General features: G+C 40.1%; 3 protein-coding genes across 3 annotated transcripts in view; 2 read left to right on the forward strand and 1 right to left on the reverse strand.

Annotated features, from left to right (window-relative positions):
- The window catches only part of LOC145466658 (diphosphomevalonate decarboxylase-like), an 11,129-nt gene extending 7,895 nt beyond the window's left edge, over positions 1-3,234 (forward strand). Inside the window, exons 11-15 of the mRNA XM_081450375.1 lie at positions 321-449; positions 1,118-1,230; positions 1,666-1,711; positions 1,998-2,063; positions 2,822-3,234. Of these exons, the coding sequence (XP_081306501.1) occupies positions 321-449; positions 1,118-1,230; positions 1,666-1,711; positions 1,998-2,063; positions 2,822-2,926 (459 nt within the window). The 3' untranslated portion in view covers positions 2,927-3,234. The remainder of the gene's footprint in view (positions 1-320; positions 450-1,117; positions 1,231-1,665; positions 1,712-1,997; positions 2,064-2,821) is intronic.
- LOC145466641 (protein arginine N-methyltransferase 7-like) lies at positions 2,368-18,974 on the reverse strand. The gene is made up of 19 exons (XM_081450356.1): positions 18,823-18,974; positions 18,671-18,707; positions 17,514-17,663; positions 16,830-16,938; positions 16,082-16,194; positions 15,801-15,896; positions 15,148-15,284; positions 14,215-14,461; positions 13,542-13,602; positions 12,479-12,548; positions 11,797-11,920; positions 10,802-10,888; positions 8,547-8,594; positions 7,946-8,035; positions 6,040-6,190; positions 5,146-5,231; positions 4,497-4,681; positions 3,515-3,596; positions 2,368-3,438 (listed from the first exon to the last, which is right to left on the reverse strand). The coding sequence occupies exons 1-19, from the start codon at positions 18,972-18,974 to the stop codon at positions 3,241-3,243; spliced, it is 2,223 nt and encodes a 740-aa protein (XP_081306482.1). The 3' UTR covers positions 2,368-3,240.
- Positions 18,975-19,185: 211 nt separating this feature from the next.
- Positions 19,186-20,430, forward strand: LOC145466672 (uncharacterized). Its single transcript, XM_081450389.1, has one exon. The coding sequence runs from the start codon at positions 19,188-19,190 to the stop codon at positions 19,932-19,934; it is 747 nt and encodes a 248-aa protein (XP_081306515.1). The 5' UTR covers positions 19,186-19,187; the 3' UTR covers positions 19,935-20,430.
- Positions 20,431-21,913: the final 1,483 nt, after the last annotated feature.

The raw sequence follows: 21,913 nt of genomic DNA on the forward strand, positions 1-21,913 counted from the left end.
GATCTTCTCTGATTTGGTCAAATTAAATCTCAGTTGTTGCACGACTATTTGGCATCACTTGTCTGTTATCCAATACGTGAACTTAGTTTTGGTTTCGGTTGAGAAGATATATCAAACATTCAACACCGTGTTTGACCGCAAACACCTGGGAGATCGTCAAAAATTCTCCGCTGCGCGTCGTATTTTAGAAATGTGGTCAAACGCTGACTTTCGTACTTGATGTATTACTTTAAAAGTTGCAACTGTTGAAATAATTGTGCTAACTAAATCATTCCTGTCCTCACCTCCCTCCGATAAGTTGTGCGTTTCCTCTTATTTAGGAAAGCAATCAACTACATGCAGTGTGCCAGGACACATACCCGCCAATAACACCACCATACATGAACCAAACCTCACACGGAATAGTTCAATTGGTTACACAGTACAACAACTTCTATCATGAACCCAAGGTATGGCATGCAATCTACAATGACTAGGTATTTGTCCAGGTACTTTTGTTACCTTTTCTAATTATGGCACAAGTCGCACGATGTAGCTAGGAGTATTTCTACTCCCCCCTCCTCCCGGATGGAATGCTACAGGCAGGTTTACCTGCAGCATTTGCTAAGGTTTTCTTAACAGATCGTCGGGACCAATTTTTTTTGTTTCCATTTTGTTTTACTTTTTGTATGATTTATGTTTTTCCTTTTCTTCGATGATCATTTAACACACCTAGAAGGAGAAAGGCACAGTGTGTCCCGCCCGGGCCGTGCCATTCGGAGTTCACTGCGTTAGGCAACAGGTCATTGCTTCTCCCTTCTAAACCGTGTGTTACAAATTTTTTCCCGCTTGGTCTCGACTACCCTCAGTTGATATACTTCTGTACCAAATAAATGGAGCTTTAGGAGGCCTTATGTTTCGGGGTTGCTGTCGTTCACCGACATATACAAATAAACAGTTTTAGGCTTGGGTCCCGAAGGGTGTTCCTTCAGCTACGCCTTCCTTCACAAACTGTTTCTTCTACTTCTTACACGAGTTCTGTTCCAGTAATATTAACACACGAGACCAAGTTCATAAAAGCAAAATGGAGACAACTGTGAATGCGGGTTTGTGATGAAAGTATTGTAAATACCTTTAGGTTGCCTACACGTTCGATGCAGGTCCCAACGCGTTTTTGTTTCTGATGGAAAACGATATTGCAGAAGTACTGGCTCTGATCAGACATTTCTTTCCCCCAGAAACAGACGCCGGGTGAGTAGAACTGTATAACGGAAAAATGCATTTAAATTTTTATCGCGAGCTGTAAAAAGTACATATGTTATGCTTCGGTGAGGATTAAATTACCCTGAACATTGCAAGCAGGCATGCACTGCACTTGCATCTTCTTGGCCTTGTGTACCACTGGTGAAGCCCGAGCACTCTTTTCTGAAGCATGATAATCAAGTCATAGTTTCTATGTTTAGTAGAAGTGTCCTTTAGTTTGGGTTCGAGGACGAGTACTATAGTCGATTTCTGTCGATTGCCAGGGTTCACACTACCCTGCGTAAGGGAGGAGTGAGAGTACAAAAACTTAACTGCATTGACATTTGGAACTCCTGCTCGCACCAGAACTGTTGCCTAATAATATTGTCCGTTTATTTATCTGTTGGTTGATGCTACTAATACCACACTCTAATACGCCCACAGATTTGTTCAAGGAATTGAAATTTATCCTCAAGCCACGATATCAAAGGTTTGTATACGTCATTACATTTCTGCTTTATGAAAACAAGACAGCTGCTCAGAATGTGTCTTTCCGTTAAAGAATTTACACTATGCATGTTTTTACGATTAAAAAGCAAATGATCTTATGGTGAATGGTACGTTGTTCGCGTAAGCGCACATGATGTTAAACTCTCAGTCTTGGTGCCAATATAAAACAACCAGTTGTCTCACAGAATGGGTAATCCCATGCCCCTCTACTCATTAGTCCATATTGTGTCCTTGATGGTGCCACTCATAAACCTTGTTGCTTCCAGAGTCTTTTGGAATCAATAACCATTGAACCAACCCAGGGAGCTGTGAAGTATATCATTTCAACAAAGGTAATAAAGATGGTTTCGTGATTCCATTAGCAACTAGAGTATTCTTACTTAAAACACGTGAAGCCTTGCTGTTGTAAGCTATTAGTTTGCCCGGTGTCTTACTTTGTCTGCATAGGTGTCTCAATCCTAGGGCCCGTCCGCACTAGACTGACAAAAGTTTGTTCGGCTCTAACAAAAAACACGTCAAGACTTGTCTCCACTACATTTTCATTTAAATAGACATGTCTGCACTTAAAAATCAAGAAATAACTTCTAAACTACAAAATGTCAATCACATAACACCAGACACACCTTCGATCCGCGGTAAAACAACTTTATTCGTGTTTCCCTCAAGATTGCCAGATCTGTCAGTTTTGACACTTGACAGACATTTGTTCTCAAAGGTAAGGAGATGGGTTTTACTAAGTGGATAACATGACCCATGAGATATTTGTGTTGAAAAATGTAATCTCTGATGATTGAGGGACGAATTAGTCAGTAATTATTATTCTGACGGCACGATGGACAGGCTCACGGGTCGGCTCACGGGGTGTCGAATTACTGACTGACGCATCCTCAATAAACTATTCACATTGAATGTCTCGTGTTAGTGTAGTCAGAATGAATGGACATTGACTTGTCGTGGTTAGAAGTTCGTCCACTTCTTTTACCTACATCCATCGAAGCATGGTTTCTGGTCACTTGGCAAACTACACTAACGGGAAATGTCGTTTAGCAACAAAAGATAAGTTATTAACTTTTCAATATTTCTTTTCCAGGCTGGGAGTGGACCAAGCGAACTTGGACAGGAATATAGTCTTTTAGATGAAAATGGACTTCCTAAATCATGCGAAACTGTCATTCCACAGTCGAACTTCCCCTAACCGAAACCTCAAGAGTGCAGACGCCTCTCGTATGCGGACAAATAATGATAACAACAGATTTTTAATCTCCCATGAGCGGAAACCTCCCAACTGGACACTTTTTTCTGGCACCAGGTGTCAACATTTTGGAGGTTCGACTTTACTACAATATGTGAAATGATGACTGCTACAGTTGCGGCAGTTGATAGAGAGTCTCTCGTTTTTTTCAGTTGAAGGGTGATTGCAACTAGCTGCAGCTAGTAGATTCACTGAATTCCGCAAGTTCAGTGCAGTTCGTTGACAATCACTGACGCACATGATGATAACCAATGGTGTTAACTTGTGTGTAGTTGAAAGTTGAAGTCGATCTCTCCAGAATTTGGTTCAAAACTGACAGCGTATCTAATAACAGGAACATTGTCCTTTACAAGGGTTTCATCTTGAATCTGAGTCGGTAACTGCATGAAATAAACACCTTGCTTTGTGTGACGAACCCAGTTCAATTTTGATGTCCCTTCTGCGAGCTCTTGATTCTGTAAAAGAAAGAAAGAAATATACGAGTGGCTTAAACCGGCACAAAGAGGCAGACAAACAGTTAAGACGCCTCACCTGCTGCAGTCCTGTAGTAACGGTTAGTTTTTCGGTTAAATGGAAATCCATCCATATGGCAACTCCATGAAAAGTACCTGGTCTGTGCAAAGAAACACCATTATTTGAATAAAATGGACACAAGTTTTTAAAATATCTGAAAGAAATACAAAAATGAAAACAATTCTACTAATGAAATAAAATTGCCTTCACAATAAAGAGTAAAGAATTGTTTACGCAAAATTATTGCAATGCATTCTTTACGTTGTTTTGCTGGCAACCTCGTTCCCAGGGTCTCGTCTTCTAGCTCCCCCCACCCCCTCCCCCACAGAGTGAGAAGGACAAGCAGGATGAAGAGAGAGCCTGGGAAAAGGTTAATTGTGATGGACCAAAACTAAACGAGACGAGGAACGCCAGTGCTGAACGAAATAATTTATCGCACCTTTTCCAGTATGTCGTCCCCGACCTCAATTTGAGAGCCTGGTTCATACTTAACATACCCGGGCAAAACGGGTTCACTGTAGCTGTGTTTTACTAGCACAGTAGCCTGTCTCAGGTTCTCGAGGGGGACGATCAAATAGTGGAAGGACGAAAGCGAAAAGAAAAAGGGACGCCCCGCCATTCGCATGCCCACATTTTTTGTTCGCCCCTACTGTCGAGAGCCTAGAATACGTTACTACTACATGTTATATTAAATGGTACTTATGACTCATCACACGCATTTGGAACAGGTCACAGGTCGTTTCAATTCAACGTGACGAATAATAGTATCTTACACATTCACCGCAGAAAGAGGGGGGCGAGGGGGCGGGGTGGACGGTGAGAATTAACTGTCAATCTCCCACCTCGTTAATACGGTAACTTTATTCTGGCCCAAACAAAAGCTCAATCAGTCATTTTCTTATTTGAAGAACCCCTTTCATAAGGCCACCCCGTTAATACGGCCACACTTTTGTGGCCCGTTGGTGACCGAATTAACGGGATTCCACTGTATTGTAATTACCTTTTCAGATTGACATTTCCTTCACTAGTCATTTTCTGGCTTGGTATATGCGAAGTAAAATCAAATTTCATGATCGTGAATTCCTCCGTAAGAGCACGACAGGGGTATTCCCACAAATGATGTGGCTCCAAAGCTATGCCGTGGCTTGTTTCATTATTGATTTCTTCATTTGTCAGTTTTGATCCCTGAAAGATCAGACAAGAAACGGTTGGGTGCAAGGTCACACCAGAAACCTTGCAACAGGGTTCGAACTACCAGTAGATTATTGCATTCCACGAATTTTCCAGGTGTTTTCCAGGGAATCAACAAACAAGGTCCAGGACCCCAAAGTTAGAAATTTCACATCAATTTTCTTTAGAATAAGTTACTTCCTAAGCCAAAGTGTATGTAGAGAAACGTTTTCATAACTTTCTCATTCGTTTTTTCTTGAAAAAGTTCCTTTTTTAATACTACAACTACTACCAATAGATAAATTCAAGGATTTTTCCACGAGTTGATGCCAAAATTGAATATTCAAGGAGTTTGCCAGGACCCTGGAAAAATTTTTCAAAAATTCTGGAATTTTTCGGGAGTTTCAGAAGTAGTGCGAACTCTGTTGCAAAGCAAGCCATTTTCCTGGTCGGAAAGTAAAACTATAAGTTTTTCTTACCTCGATCAGTTTGTCAAACAAAGAAATATCAAATCCTTCCACTATGTTTACTGGAGCATGGAACTTCCACAGATCGTCAAACTCCACTGAAATTCAACAATTGAGAGTTACCACAGTGACTGTTCCCCTTGACTTTGTTAAACGCGACCCAGTACTTTTAGAGGCAAAACCAACTTTGTGCGCAGATGAGTATAAGAATACGTTTATTCAAATAAAATTAACAAAATATATAGGATTTAGCAGTAGCTCTTCGTCCACTGTTTGCAGATCGAAATGGAATTTAGAAGTGTTGGTTTTCGCCCAGGGAGGAAAACTCGCAGAAAAATCGGCGGTCAAGACATCAAACTCAACCCACATGTGAGGCTGGGTGCAGTATTCGAACTCAGGCCATGTTCGCGGGAGGTAAGCTAGTCCAGTTCTGACCCTCTCTCAATCACGCAAACGCTATGCTCCCGAGAGCGTAGCGTTGTGTAACAGCGAGAGGGCCACTGAGCCCTCTCACAACTCTGACGCTCCACGGTCCGTGTAGTTAGCTATGGTAACAGTGAGTCCAACAGACTTGACGAAGTCCAAAGAATGTACCAGCAAGTCCTCAGGAACGCCACAGGTACACCCTTCTCTTTCAAAGGGTCTCTTTTTGGTCGAGCGTCATCAACTGGGGTAGCGGTATATGTTGTGGCCTACGCAGACGCTATTTGGGCTCGTGACACAATCGTCCTCCTCAACGAAACGTGACGAGCCCAAAGAGCGTCTGTTTAGGAGGCTATAGATGGTGATACTTTCTACTTGTCTGCTTACAGCAGGGAACATGCAAATTGACACTTGTACGATCAACCCGCTTTAAATGCCTATGGTACCACATTAACCCTGCAAAATTCAGTTTAAAAGCCTGACCTGCCATTGCCTTCAATGTGGCACCCTGAGGCACTATCTTCACTCCTCGTCTGTTTATTTTAGCGGCGCTCACTGCTGCATACCAGAAGTATAAGTTGTGCCACGGAAACAGGCCACTTGTGAAAAATGGTTCACCTAAAATAACATCAACCTGTAAAAACAATACAACGATATCAAAAATATTAAGACGGATTCCACTCAAAGCTCGTGCAATAAGTGCAAAAATTATTTACTAATAATCTTCTCACAGCACGGTAACTTTTTGGAATACTATTGAAAACATTTCAATGTAATTAATTTTTCTAGCTGACCCCGCGATTACATACCCAAGCATTCTCGAGAAATTTAATGTCAAACCTCGTAAGAATGCTTAATGTGTGTGTTATTGTGTTCTCAACTAACACCAAACGTCCGTTTTTATTGAAATATGGATAACTTGGATAAGATCTTCTTACCTTTATTCAAAATATTACCCTCGGCTGCTATGAGGTTTTTTTGGTAACTTTATTTTTCTCAACCTCGGTCAATGCATTTCTAGATCTCTCATCGGTCAGGAGCTATTTTTAAAAACTAGATCACTGGATAATATAATGCAAGAGTTTTGATTGGCTTAGCCTTGATGGCATATGAGCCATTACACCATGCTCTACAAATATGGTAAACGTATGCGTGTTTTTTTTTTTCTTTTCTTTTTTCTTTCTTTTTCTTTCTTTTTTTTTTTTTTTTTGACGTTTTTATTTGATTTGATTTGATTTTGATTTTAGTTTTCTTTATTTTGGGGGCGTTTTTAACAATTAAAAAAAAATATTTCAATCGCGCTTGTTGCACATGAGATGGTTATATTTCATATCCAACGCGCACTCATGGAATAATTTTGAAGCAACCGTTTACATCTTTCACTCCTTATGTGATCAATAGTTATTCGTTATTATTTTATAACAGAGCTACAGAATGGAAGTTTAAAGCGGCCGTCACACGGCAAACTTGAGTTGGCAAACTCGTGTTGGCAAACTTCAAAAAGTTGGCAAACTCGTACCTTCACACGTTAATCTCGCGTCATTTCACAACACACGGTAATTTACAACATGACCGACTTAGTGTAGTGGCACTCACCTACAACAGTGAAACAGAAGAAGAGAAGAGAGGAAACAGAGACCGGTGGAGAAATAGAAAGGTTTGGAGGAAACCCAGTTTGTCCGCTAGCTCCTCCATTTTCTTTTGTTTGTTTTTATATTATCTTTGTAGACTACAGATGAAATGCCCCACACAGCCGGACAATTGTGAACCTCTTCGATAAATTTTAAAGTGGCCTCATGTTCATCTTGGATTGCGTCCGCCATTTTGTTAAGTGTCACGCAAATGAATCGCGTGAATAGAGCGCGTGTTTTCATTGGCTGACAGTTAACAAAACATATTTGCCAATCGTTCACACGTCAGAAAAGAGTCTACCAACGCGGAAAAGTTGGTGAAAAAGTTGGCGAGAATAGAGGCAAGTTCTATTTGTCGCCAACACACGCACCAACTTGAGTGTGCCAACTTTAGTTTGCCGTGTGAAGGCCGCTTAAGACTATTCATTGCCGTCTTGTGAGAGAGATCAAAAACCCCGTTTTACGGCAAAGACAAACGTTTTTGGTAATGATTTACTCACACCAAACCAATCCTATTGTCACGCCAAGCGATTGGCTTAAAAAACTCGCGCCACTTTTTCATCCAATCAGAAGTAAAACCAAACCCAATCGAGACTTGCCCGCACACGTTTTCCCGCGCTTCACGCCAGCTACACGTAATTACTTCGAGTTGTGATTGGTTCAGTAGATTGTCTGTATAATTTGCGATTGGCTGGATACACTCATGTTGAGTTCCATGTTCAATGCATAACATCGCGCTATGGTTAATGACGGAGTACCTGATCATCAGACAAGTGTTCCCTCCGTAGATCAGCTGCCTCTTCGCTAAGAATCTCAATTTTATCAGCTATCCCATTTAAATCTATTATCTGGAAAAGAAACGCTGAGTTGACCAAGTTTCATTTCACAAATTTAAACTCAACTCATCTTTACATGCTATTGTAAAGTAAAGTAAAGTTTGCATACGAGTCAAGTGGCCTATCAGGCCGGAGCTTATCCCAGTAACTGTAGCATGAATCGAAGCGACTAGGAGTAATTCTACTCCCTCTGGATGGGATGCTAGTCCATCGCTGGGTTACCCCCAGCATTAAATTCGCCAGAACCCATTTATACACCTGGGTGGAGAGAAGCACTGTGAGAGTAAAGTGTCTTGCCCAACAACACATAACCACAATGTCTCCCGCTAGGGCTCGAACCGAACCTCTCGATCCGGAGTCGAACGCACTAACCATGAGCCGTGACTTGACTTTCATATGCCAAAACTAACAACCCAGGCTGTACCAGCAGTAAAGAAAAGAACTATTAAACAGTTCTATGGGCAAGGTCAATAATCAGTGTAGAAGCACATCCCAAAATGATCCAAAAATAGGTACAACTCACCTTCTTTAAAAGCTTTTGATATAAGACAGATGACTCTACAGCAATGACCTAAAAAGGTAAAAACAAAATGATATGCACTTGGAATGATTTTACAACGTAAATACTTTTCAGGTTACTACAATATAGAAGTTTAAAAAACGAAACATTAAAAAAATATTTCCAAACACACTGAATGTATTCAAATTGAAGATGAACCATATATAGCTATAAAGTCTATAAAATTATTTGGAAAGCAAACCTTATCAAAAACCAACCTAACCTTACAACCTTCAAAAAATCCATTTTTTAACATTTTATGGACAGTTATAAGGAATTGGACCATTTTATCATGTAAATTTTTTTTAAATATCCCAGTTTTTTATATAATCGTTGCATATTTGAGAATCAGTTTCTATATTTTTAATTTTTAACATGTCATCTTTTTCATTCTCTAAATAATTATATGAGGGCCACTGGTTTTTCAGTTATTACTGTTGTGTGCTACCCTAAATAAATAAATTTGATTATTGTTGTTGTTGTTGTTGTTGTTGTTGTTGTTGTTATTATTATTATTATTAAAGATTCGCACAGCTATTGATGATATTGAAGCTGGTTTCGTCATTGGCTCCGGGCAACAACAAGTTGCCTAGGGAAGCCAAGAAACACCCCTTGTTTGCTTTGTCATCTGGTAGTGTTATGCCTTCTGTCTGTGCCAGTTTGCCACGTTTTATGACCAAGACAGCACACTTCTCAATGCCAAATTTCATACCGATGTCATTGCTGAATATTCTCACTGATTGTATCAGTGAGTCCAGTTGGCACTCACTTCTGGCATAAAGCTTTAGATCATCCATAAAGAGAAGGTGATTGACCTTTATCTTGTTGGCATATGTGTATCCCGCTTTGCACTTTCTGAGAACTAGGGACAGCGGAATCATGGAGACCACAAAAAGGAGGGGGGATAGGGAATCACCCTGGAAGATGCCCCTTTTGATGGAGACACTTCCAAGACTTTCTCTGTTTGATGTAAGTTCCGTTTGCCAGCCTTTCATGGAATTTTCCAGTAAGGTCTTAACATTTTGAGCTGCACCAAATAGTTCTAGACATTCAAGAATTCAGGAATGCGGTATCATGTCGTAAGCCTTCTTATAATCAATCCAGCCCATTACAAGATTCTTCTTTCTTGATTTGGCCTCTCGTATGACCATTTTATCAATAAAGAGCTGGTCACTGGTTCCTTGGGAGCCTTTCCTGCAACCTTTCTACTCATCCAGTAACACGCTCTCAGTATCCAGGAATTCGTAGAGCTTGTCAGATATTATCCCTGTTAGCAACTTCCACATTACAGGTAAACAGGTTATGGGGCGGTAATTTCCTGCTACTGTGCCTTTCTCTGGGTCTTTCATTATAAGGACAGTTCTTCCCTTGGTCATCCACCCAGGAACCTTCCCACAGTCTAAGCATACTTGAAGCTGGTTTGCGATATTGTGGTGTAGGCCTGTAAAGTTCTTCAGCCAAAACCCCTGCACCATGTCTGGTCCTGGTGCCTTCCAGTTCGGAACTTTCCTGAGAAACTGTGTCACCATGTCTATGGTGATGGACAACTCAGCTTGCTGTGGCAACTCCACTTCCTCTTTCAACTTGTTTAACCATTCTGCATCCTTATAATGTGTTGACTCTGTACTCCAAATGCTCTCCCAAAATTGCTTGGCTTCTTCTGAATCAGGTGTCATATCAGATGAGATTTTGTCTCCACTTAGTTCCATATAAAATTTTCTCTGGTCTGTGTCGAACAATCTGTATCTTCGGATCTTTGTAGCCTTGGCAGTAATTCTTTGTTTGAGATCTTCAGAGACATGTTTAAGGCCTATTTCAGCAATCTTGTACTTTCGCTCCAGCTCACGTTTGTGGTGTTCTTTTAACATTCTGCCTTGCAACAGTGCTGTCACTCTACTTAGATCCCGTCTCATTTATTATTATTATTATTATTATTATTATTATTATTACCTGGTTTATAACGTGTTAACTACAAGCACTCTGACAGTGCCACATGATTGAGCAATGCCTGAACTACAAGATCAAATGATACGATCCAGTTTTACCAATAACTTCACTGGAGAAAGACAAAAATTAACAAATGTGCCCTGCCTAGTGATGAGTGCTCCCACAGTCTGTTGAATGTCTTAGTCTGCTCAATATGTTGCTATGCTATGAAGAAAAAAGTCAAAGGTCTGCATTACTTGTCGGTGATATTTCACTTCATAAAAAAACTTTACCTTTTCAAATCCAAACTTGGCTGCCATCACAGGAAGCAGTGAGCCATCACTTATGCAAAGACATCTTGAATAACCTTCTCCAGCCAGCTGCCAAAAAAATAAAACATCCATGAGTGAGCATCACCAAACAGGGGACATGGCACTGATATTAATTGTAGCAAAGTCTATGTAGATTTGGCTTTAATTTGTGAGGGTAGGGTTGAATGTGAGTGTTTCAAATACACTCACATTAAAACCTAAATTTTAGAAGCCTAACTGAGGCAGCAGGTCAGAGGAAAGGGAGGTGGGATTCCTGGAGAGGTGGGAACTGGGAGAAATAAGTAAATTCTACACTGTGATATTTTTGCATAAGAAAAAGGACATTCAGAGAAGTGGGAGCCACTATGGAGTTGGTGAGAACTGAGAGCAAAGAGAAACAGAAAGCAGAAAATCAAAGCCTCCTGTTGTACTTCCTATAATGGCCTATACAGGGAGGCTCCACATGAAAGGCATACCTTTTTTGGGCTTGAGGTGTATAAAAGGGTAGGGACATCATAAGTTGAGGTACATTAGTTGTGGTAAGTTAGTTATTTAAAAGGGAATTAAAATGTTTTAAATGGACACTTCATGGCTTTATTTTATTTGTTAAGCAGTACACGAAAATGACAAGAATTCCTTTTTTGCTGATTTATTCATAATACAGGCCAGTTACGAAAGCATGTGGATGGGGTATCTTCTTTCAATTAACGGTATATGAAAGGGGTACTTTTTCTGTTAAAATGGTATTTAAATACAAAAGGGAAAGGGTTGGACCTCAGAGCAGAGCTTCCCTGTATCAAACTTTGTAGAGTACACCCGGGCTATAGTATAGGTTGAGATGGTTGGAAAATGTAAAATATATTGCTAGATACACAGCAACATGTTTGTTTAATGCATAAAAAGATAGCTGATGTACATGTATGTTTTCCTTCATTTACATGTAGTGACATATGATTGGCCATAAAGATGTTTATAACCTGTTTCAGTGCTTGCTTAAAAGCTTGTAACCTTGGCCTGTCATTCAACATGGCAAATCTATGACGACTCCAAATAACATGGGCTCCACAAGTACACAGTGGACGATCAACTGATGTTACAACTCTGAAAAACCCAATGACAATAAATGTAACACAATAACATAGCAGTTTTCATTTGTCCAGCAATTTGTGTCTAAAAAAACTTGCACCATTTGTCACCCAGTCACAAGTAACCCAAATAATTTAAAACAATAAAACGAAGTCATATCATTATAGTATATGAAAGACACTAATTGATTGGTCAGCTACTTGTTTTCCATGATGCTTCATAAAAGCAGCTACACTTGTATGCGATGTCTTGTTAGATTTCTTTCATGACAAAGGAAACAGGAAAGGCAAATGGCAGTATTGCATCTACATATGGGAAACCTCTTGACATACAAGCCCTCACCTGCAGCTCAGGTGAACTCACGCCTTTAAATTTTACCGTTCATCCAGACTCACTCTTGTGTTTTTATTACGATTTTTTAAAATATAAACATGAACAATATTATTCTACTTCAAATTACTTAGTTAGCACTTGCCAACTGGTTGTCATTGTCAGTTGGCTCTTCGCCCAAATAATCAATGAGAAATTTAACTTTAAAAATACCACTTTCAAATGGCACATGGTGGGACATACTGATTTAGAGGCATAACATCAAACCAAATGCTGTAGTCGTCATGACAACAATGAATATTCAGCTTGTCACCTGCAATAAAGGAATACATGTATTACATACTGATTGTAAGTTGTGCGAGGAAACCTCCTCATTTGTTATTTGTTAGACTTTGTAATCTTCCAACAAAACAACCAACAGAAGCAAAACATTGTACTTTGTAAATTCCAACAACTGCCTTTGAGCAAAATAATAATTATATGTTATTTCCAAAAATATCCACACCCTCCATCTGGAACATTTTTTAGGCTTGACCTTCCATCCCACTGAAATTTACAGTTCAAAGTCTCTAAATTCTATTAAATCAATCAATCAATCAATCAATCATTAAATAAATAACAATATTCAGAGAGGAAGCCATATCAGCCTTAGCTGGTATTCATGCAGGTCCTCTATCCTTAACGCCCCTAATGTACAGGTCTACATTCAACCCTTTGACTGCCAATGACACATCTACGTGCCCCGAATGGTCATGCTCTTTGTACCACTTGCTACATCATCAATTTAAATGTCACCAGATATTCTTGATGAGCAGATAGTAGAGCTAGGATAGATCTATCTGCACAACAGGTGGTTTTGGATATCAGCAGCATTCTGACATAGCAAACTGAAAAACAACATTATCAGATTTGGTGTAAAAATGGTGGAAAAATGGCCAATTATACCGATAATTGATCAAGGTCCAATTTCCAGGCTTTGCCCATAATTTACTCCCAACTTTTTACGGCAGCCAGAAAGAATACGAAACGCAAAAGGTAGCGAGAATAAAAGGGCCAAGAAAAAAATTTGAACCGGGTAATCTAAAAGAAAAATAGTCCAAATTTTGGCTTATGCATGTGCGCCAAATTAAAAAATTGTACATATCTTAACCTAATCTTGGAGAAATCGATCTTTTTAGTTAAAAAAAATAGCTTTCTCAGCAAAACTAAGGCCCATTTGGCATCATGGCAGCCAAAAAATGATTTAATGGTTAAAAACAGCTTTTTTTGGTGAAAATTTGGCACTCTAGGGATTAAGGTCGCATACCTTCCTGCATAAGTAACGGTCTCTTTAGGAAATATACTGCCTGCATCCAATGATCTCTCCACTGCGAACAACAAGTGAGATGTAACACCATTAGAATAAAATGCCAGTCCACAGCTCTAAACTCAAATATGTATTAATACCTAATGCCACTAAATACCTTTTGAGAGGTATACATATAAAGTTAACATGTGAAAACATCAATTGATGTCATTTCCCAATGCTGTGTAATTAAGAAAAATTAATTTATCTATAATCAAGTTCACGAGTCACTGACAAGCAGACATTAGGTCTAAATACCATCAACCCACGGTTTGATACATGTAACTGGTGTTTGAGGAAAACAGCAACTTTCAACTTTTTTCTAGGAATCTAGTAAAAGAAAGAGTTTAGGAGACTTGAAAAATTTACCAGGAAGCTAGAAATAATAATTATATCTCTTGGTACATTGCAAAATTCATGTTGAACAAAGTAATGGTACAAACTTTCAAGAAAAAAAAAGGAGGTGACACTCAGAATTTACAGGGTTGCTTTTCTAAAAGTGCTTATAACAGTTGTCACCCCTTTAATTCTCAGAATTTGTATTATGAGGAATGTCTCCCATGTTGAGTGGCCCTTGTTTGTACATTAGGAATCTACTACTACTACAACAAAATAACAGTTGCCACAATCTTACTGGTCTGTCATTACTATCAGGGTGGGACCAACGTGGTGCAGTTGTCAGGGTAACTTCACCATCAACGTCCATATCTAATGTCCACCACATGACCACTCCATGAGCAATGCCGGTCTGTTTTACAGATGTTTGGGCACAATATTGGGACACTGTTTTATCACTGTGGATTTTGTTTTTAGTCTCTGGAATAGAGACCCTGTTTGTGCAGTCCGAATTTGTAGAGGTACAACTACCACAAAAGTCAAACCTGCAGGGAGAAATTTAATGATTGGGTAATTTAACATTGTATTTTAAAGGAGACAAGGAAGTCAAGCGGGTGGCACTGAAAGGAATGGAATGGAAAGGAAAGGAAAGGAAGAGGAGAAAAGGGAAGAAAAGGAAAGGATATGGAAAAAAGAAAGGGAAGGAGAAGAAAGGGAGGAAAGGACAGGAAGGGATGGGAGGGAAGGGGGTGGTTGGGAATGGAATCGAAGGGGAGTAAAGGGAAGGGAAGAGAATGAGATGAAAAGAAAAGGCACGGCACAGCATGGCACAGCATGACACAATACAGCATGACAGGGCATGCCACAGCAAGGCATGGCACAGCACGGCACAGCTTGACACGGTGAGGCAGGCAAAGGTAAGGAGGAAGGGAGGAGGCATAATTGAAACAGATTGTTTACACTCATAAAACAGTGAATTTGACATCACCTAAAAAATGGAAATGAGGTGAAGAAGACCAAGCAAGGACACGTTGAACTTAGAGAAAATGACTAATTTAATGATAGAAGAAAATGATGTTGGTGGGCACAAAAATCATTTGTCAGAGTAACCCATCCATATCAAGAGCAGCTCCAGGAAATTTTGCTGGTACCTATGCTTATGCCTCAGCAAAAGCAAGCATGCATCAATTTAACCAGCCGCAGGCTAATTTAAATTTCAATATCTGCTTACCTTAAAACTGGGACAGGTGGAGTCAAAATGTGAACTTCTTCATCAGAAAGTTCATCGACATGCAGGTCAAAGACACTGGCCGTCCCACAGCACTCCTCCATATTAGGTGGTAATGTTATATCTTGGTTTTCTGATATCTGAACAGGAAAAAAAAAATGAAACCACAGTTCTGTAGTAAATAACAGTCATTAAATTGACAACAAGCCAAAAACATAATTCACTCATTTGAAAAGTATTTTCAAAGACATATTAATAAATAATACAAGACACAGTAATGAGTAAATCTGTGATAATTTTTGAACCTTTAGTTAGACAGACTGAGTGCTTTTCTAACAAGCAGGATTTTTCCTTAAATACTCTGTAAGTAATAAGCTAAAAGTGAAACAAAGTAAGTCCCAAGTTTTTGTGACATTTCTGTATGAAGTAATAAGGACATCATTTTTTTTCAAGTTTAAGGTAAAAGAAGGAAGAAAGAGAGACCCAGCTAAAGGACTGCAGCAGCAAGTTCTATCAGGTGTCATGTATAGCCACCTAACAAATTGCCATGAGCCAGCTAAGCTTAGTGGCTTTTTCCTGCTGTTACTAATAATAAAAGTTCTATTAATAGCTTTTATCTCCATTTGAATCTGATTCTGATTGGAATCTTTGATCACCTGTTGTGGATTTAACTGATGCATATTCCAGAGGGCCTCACTTCCCAAAACTTGTGCATAAATTGTAGCTGCAGCTGGAACACTCACAAACCCTGGCTAAAAAAAAGTAACAAAATTTCACAGATCAAAACTGAATCATGCTACAGATTAAAGCCATGTTTGTTACAGTGTGCTACATGTATTACAGTGTGCTTACAGTGTGCTTAATCAATTAAGCTAGCTAGTTTGGATTTAATTACCAGCTTTTTCTCTAAAAAGTGGCAGAAATTAAAACTCCTAACCTCAAGAAGTCGACTGCAAGCATCTCGTAGAGTTGGTAGAGCTCCTTCACCAATTAGCTCTGTGTCCCATAGTTCTGTTACCAATAAATTAGCTCTACCTTGTGCATCTCCATCTGTTCAAAAAAAAAAAAAAAAATTGACATAGTACTAGACTTTTGACAGACTAAGGATTTCAAAAGTAATGCTTACAATGTGATGACTTCTAGAAGCTGTCAAACAGAGAACCTGCAGAATGACAGCATTAATTATTAAAAGTTACTGGTCTAGAGAGGTGACCTTGGTGGAAATTTATAATATCATTTCACTTCCTCTTGACCCAACTGTCTGCACTTGGGACTCAAGGGATGGGATTATCATTGCAGACAAAAAGGAAAAAACCGGCTATCACATACAAAAGCTGCTTAAATAAGAGAAGGAGCAAGATTATTATTTGGCAAATCTTCTTCTGGAGGATCTGAAATGGTACTTTGTGGTTTGGTAGTGGTTTCATGATTAAAGCTGGGACACTGGGCAAATGGACCAGCTGTGAGGATGATTTTGCCCTCCTGGTTTGACCATCTAGTGATAAGTTGTAATAACTTATAGAGAAGTTCAGTTGAAAGAGTTTTGCCCACCTGCGAAAACCAGTCGCCCTCCCGCTGGATACGTTAAATAAACCCCTGTTTGGGATGTTAATTTTTTCCACATAAAGTGAAACTTCTAACACATCACTAACACTAGAAGTCGGGTTTTAGAGATGTCAGCTTACCTTTTCCTACTGTTAATTCAGTTGAACGCTTTCCAATGACTGAAATCTTGTCACTTAATCCATTTTTCATGACTATTTCACCAGCTACTTTGGCGATAGGTTCAAATGCCTGGTTCAGAAAAAAACAATGACAAAATGAGATGCTCTCATCTCAAGGCCTTTTAACCATTTGTCAGTTACCTCAAGTATGAATTTTGTCAAGGAAGAAGATAGATAGATAGATAGTTGGTGTCAATTTCCTCCCTTGCAGCCAGAGGCTGAATTGCGGAGGAACCAGAGAGGTGAGATTGGATGTTTGACCAGCATATGAAGGCGCACTTTGCAGCCACTTCAGTCCATGTATGATCTCACCTTACCCACCCCAGACCAATGACTGGCACAAGTCAGATAGACCATGACACCGGCTTCTACGTCCCCTACTCTTTTCGAACAATGTCATGCGTTCTTTAACATCCCACAAGAACCAGATCAGTGAAGTGCTGTGAGCCGGGTCTACGGTTTGTCCTTATCCGAGAAGACTTGAATGTCTAACCATTTGTAGATGTAATTACAAAGGCAGCACATTCTCCTCAGTTATTTTAAGACCCTGACTGTTGGTCCGGTCTGGGGCTCGAACCTTCGACCTCCTGCACAGCAGTCCGGCGCTCCCAATTGAGCTAACCAGGCGGCAGTTAGTTCACTGACCTCACATGCAGTAGCCTTATCTGCTCCACTCCTCACAGCCATCATGGCCAGCAGTCCAGTTCCTGTTCCAATGTCTAACATGTGAACTGTTTGACCTCTGTCTTTGAGTTTTCTCACAGCATCCTTAGTAGCTTGATAGTACTTCTTATTCTACAGACACACAAAAACATTTTATTCTTGTTTGCTAGTTCCTGATTAACAAGGACCCGATAAGTGTGAACAAAGTGATGGTATTTTGTGGTTAGTACAGAGGGGCGACCATGGAAGAGGAACCTAAAGACTTCTGGGTCTTCCCCCCGGGGCGAGAGACGTTAACCAACCACTACAAGGTCATCAGTCAACGTGAGATCATTTTCTGGACAATAATGCTATTGTTGTTGGCAAAAAAAATTTTTCCACTTACCAGTATTATAACAAGTGCGCAATGACAGAATAGATTGTACCTTCTAGTTTCTTCGTGTTTCTTTGTTCTACACAGGGTAGGGTTTTTAGAGTATTTTTGTCTTAAACAGGGTCAGGATTTCAAACCCTCGGCAGCACCCCTATACCCAAACCTGGGTCAAGTACTCCCCCGCGAGGATCCGCCCCTAATACTGAAGACCAAATCTGACCTGAAGAACTGAGAATCCTCCCCCCTGCACCACCCCCCCCCCCCCTCTCTCTCTCTCTCTCTTTCCATCCCTTTTCAGCAACTCAGGACCTTGTATATATTGTGGAATTATCCCTAAACAGTTTTCTGGGTCAGTTTTGTAAGAAGGAAAAGGTTAAGTCTGCGTTGCATCAAGTGGTCCATACTGCTAAAAATTTTCTGTGTTTCAAAAGCATTATAAGCCACTACTGTTTCAAGTACTACTCCACTGTGGATGAGATACTAGAGCATCGCAAGGTTAGCCCCCAGGCATTAAATTTGCCAGTACTCATTTATATACCTCGGTCGACAGAGACGCACAATGTGAGAGCAATGTTTCGTGGGGCGGGGAGGGGAAGGGGTGTGTCGTCGTTGTCGCAATGTAATACGGGAACTGCCACTCTGGTGTCCCTAAGCTTATACAGCCATAAAAAGGATGGACAAAAAATGCCATGATCTTTATTCAGTGCCCTAAATCTAATTAAACCTAATTAAAACTTTAAGCTTAAGACATTCAAATCATCTATACCCTCTCATCATCGTGAAGCATGTCTGCATAGGCTGACCTGGGAACAAAAATAAATACCAATTGATTTAACCTCCATGGCTACCAGGAAACTAGACCACGTGGGCTAGCTAAATACTGTGCTTAGACCACTCGGTTTTCGCAAATTAACACACCTTGCTATTTCGTTTCTCATGTCATAATCTTCATCTTCAACTACCCACTCCATTTTTCCTGTGGTTGGACTAAACCTCTGTGAAAACATTTCGTTCCTAGAGTGAGAAGAGAAGTTACAAAATCTCCGAACTATCGTACACACTCTTCTCATCTGGATAGCCGGGTGAGTTGAATTCTAACAGGACATTTGATTGGACAGTGCGTAAATTTTGACCAATGAAATTACGCGTTAGAAGGTCAGCCCGAGTGTAGCGCCTGGTTGTTTCTGCACTTGTCTTTTTCATGGCTGAGGAAACTCTTGGATTTTGCAATGAAAACGTAAAGAAGACAGCTTTTTTTTTTTTGAACAATAGAGCCAGTCGAAATGGCCAGCCCCTCAGAGCAATCAGTTTTGTTGGATTTGTGCCATAGCAGAGTGAAAAAGTACGCAGAATCAAAGCACAGAACTGCTTTCAAGGTTGAAACAAATCCAGAATTTTTAAACGCTGCCGTGCTGGTTCCCATTTTCCTCAAAGACGGATCTCTTCACATTCTTCTCACATTGCGATCACAGCAGGTGCCCACCCATAAAGGACATGTAGCATTTCCTGGTGGAAAAGAAGAAGATGGTGATAAAAACATCGTGGATACAGCTTTAAGAGAAGCCCACGAAGAAGTAGGTTTGTCGCCTGGAATTGTAGAGGTGATTGGTGTGCTGAGTCCTGTCATTTCTCGGGCAAGAGATAAGGCCATGTACGTGTATCCAGTTGTTGGCATCGTCAAGTCACAGTTTGACTTGCTAATAAATAGCTCAGAGGTTGAATCTACGTTTGACGTTCCCCTAGAGTTCTTCCTCCTCAAGGCAACACATAGACGGGAGAAAATGACATTCAAAAGTAAAATATTTGACATACACTTGTTCGACTTTGAAACGAGTGATGATAAGCATCAAGAGAAGTCCTTGAAGTTTTGTATTTGGGGCCTGACGGCTTCAATTTGTTTGGTAGTGGCCATTTTAGCGTTAAATAAGCTCCCTGAGTTTGAGCTCGAAGAGCACTTCTCACAGTTGATGCAATATATAACAGGATTAAATACAGGAGAAAGTGATTTTAAGTCCTTGAGTAGAATATGACAAGGATCAAACTCAGATGTGGCTTTATCACTTTTTGATCTCACTATTTTGATCATACAATATAATGAGTAATGGGGTAGGGTATGCACCTTGAGCTCAGTAATGTGCCATGGCCATGGTGTTACATTTAGGCAGATATAACATAAATGCCAAACTTTTAATGTACTCAAAGAAATTTTTTGGAAAAAAATTTATAAATGGTGAATTTTAAATGGTGTTGACTGCAAATTTATATTATTTGGTGTTTGTCCATTCAACAAGTTTGAGTTGAATTTTTGTACTCCGAGTCACTATTTTTAGCCTCAGTTGCACTCCAGTTATCCTCAATAGCATTCAAGTTAGCCTAATTAGCACTCAAGCCTGGGGGTTTAATTCAATTTTTTTGACGAGCATCCCCGAACATTTTCACATGGGATCCCTCCCTGGGCACTCAAGTTAGCCTGATTCACATTCCAGATAGCACTCCAGTTAGCTTCAATAGCCCCGGGGGGGGGGGGGGGGGTACTTTGGGAATTTCTGGGTGGGGATGGGCTGCTGGGACACTAGAACCCTTAGCCTATACCAGAGCTAGTTCAGCTGAATTTTGCTAACCTATACTAGAGTAAACTCCGCAAATCCCTCCGTCTATTGACACTGTTGAGGCTGATTTGCGTAAATTTGAACTTGCTGGTTTGATTTTTTTATATTTTTGAGTGGCAATTCCTGGTTTCCTAACTCTAGATAAAATCTTCAACCAAGCAGTCAGTTTTGTGAAAAATGATTCCCTATTCTAGACCCAAACGCTCTGATTTATATACCCTATCCTAGGGTAAACTGCTTGAAAACCATACCGTTCACAGCGACACATACCTATATAGCCCATATATGGCAGTGCCCCCAGCCCCCTGGGTCAATAGCATTCCTGATTAGCATTGGGGTAAGCCTAATGAATATTTAAAGATCTTATTTGCCAAATATTTAATCAATGAATAAATCCATCTCTCAATTTATTATAAAATTATGCTTTTTCTTAGCTTTATCTTACTAATAAATTAAATTTAAAAAATTAAAGCCTCCCACTTTGTTGCTTTGTTTAACCTCAGTTTAGTTTAATTTATATCTTTAGTTGGTCAGTAATATAAGAGAAGGCGCCCCAAACTAGGGGGTTTGGGGGCATGCTCCCCCAGAAAATTTTGAAATTTAGGGTCTCGGAAATGCCATTTCCAACTATTTCCGTGGAACTTTTTTTATAAATAAATGCGACGGAAAATGCAGTAGTTAGTTGTGTATTTTACCCATGTCTAGAGTTTTCGGTAACCTACAACAAAAAATGGGGTAAGACAATGGTAAAAACAGGGGTTCACAAGAAAAGGGCAAGAAATTAAGTCTACCCTTTAGAAGGGCGAAATTTGTTATAACATCATCAGTGTCAACGTCCTTGTGCTTGTGAATGTGCAAAATTGCTAAAGCACTCAATCTCCCGTCTGCCATGGTACTTCGTAAGGGCGTTTTTAATCTCTTCATACTGTGGAAACTACGCTCAGCAATGCAAGCAATCTCGTTCCCACAGTCTCCGTTCCCCTTGACCAGCGGTCAGAAAACGAGAGCTCTGGGAGCAACCATTTTGAAATAACCGAATTCTGCCCATCAGGTTTCACTGCGCAGTCTGCATCTATGGCATACGCCTGAAATGGTTGCTCCAGGGCTCTCGTTTTCTGACCGCTGGTCAAGGGGAACGAAGGCTCTGGGAACGAGATTGCAGTGCAAGTTGACACAGGATACATCAACTATGTTATCACAGCAACATAAACTCTGGGATAGAATTGAGGGTTGGCATGATTAAGAGTCTCAACCAAAGTCTTTGGCTTCACATTACCATCCATTCCACTCCACTTTTGCCTCCATCTTTTGACCTCGGATTTGAATTCGCCCTTAGAGATGTCCATGCCACTGCCGAAGTAGCAGTAGATATCATTAACGGCTCTTTCTCTTAGCTCAGA

Source organism: Orbicella franksi, chromosome 13, assembly GCF_964199315.1.
Source record: "Orbicella franksi chromosome 13, jaOrbFran1.1, whole genome shotgun sequence".
NCBI lineage: Eukaryota > Metazoa > Cnidaria > Anthozoa > Scleractinia > Merulinidae > Orbicella > Orbicella franksi.

What these genes read in the sequence shown, in the direction of transcription:
- LOC145466641 (XM_081450356.1), bottom strand. Translation starts at nt 18,974, where the DNA reads ATGAGAAGAGTGTGTACGATAGTTCGGAGATTTTGTAACTTCTCTTCT. An exon ending in ATCAGTTAAATCCACAACAG is followed by an intron (nt 15,285 to 15,800) that starts GTGATCAAAGAT and finishes TTTCCTGTTCAG; the next exon opens with ATATCAGAAAACCAAGATAT. An exon ending in ACCGTTACTTATGCAGGAAG is followed by an intron (nt 12,549 to 13,541) that starts GTATGCGACCTT and finishes CCTTTATTGCAG; the next exon opens with GTGACAAGCTGAATATTCAT.
- LOC145466672 (XM_081450389.1), top strand. Translation starts at nt 19,188, where the DNA reads ATGGCCAGCCCCTCAGAGCAATCAGTTTTGTTGGATTTGTGCCATAGC.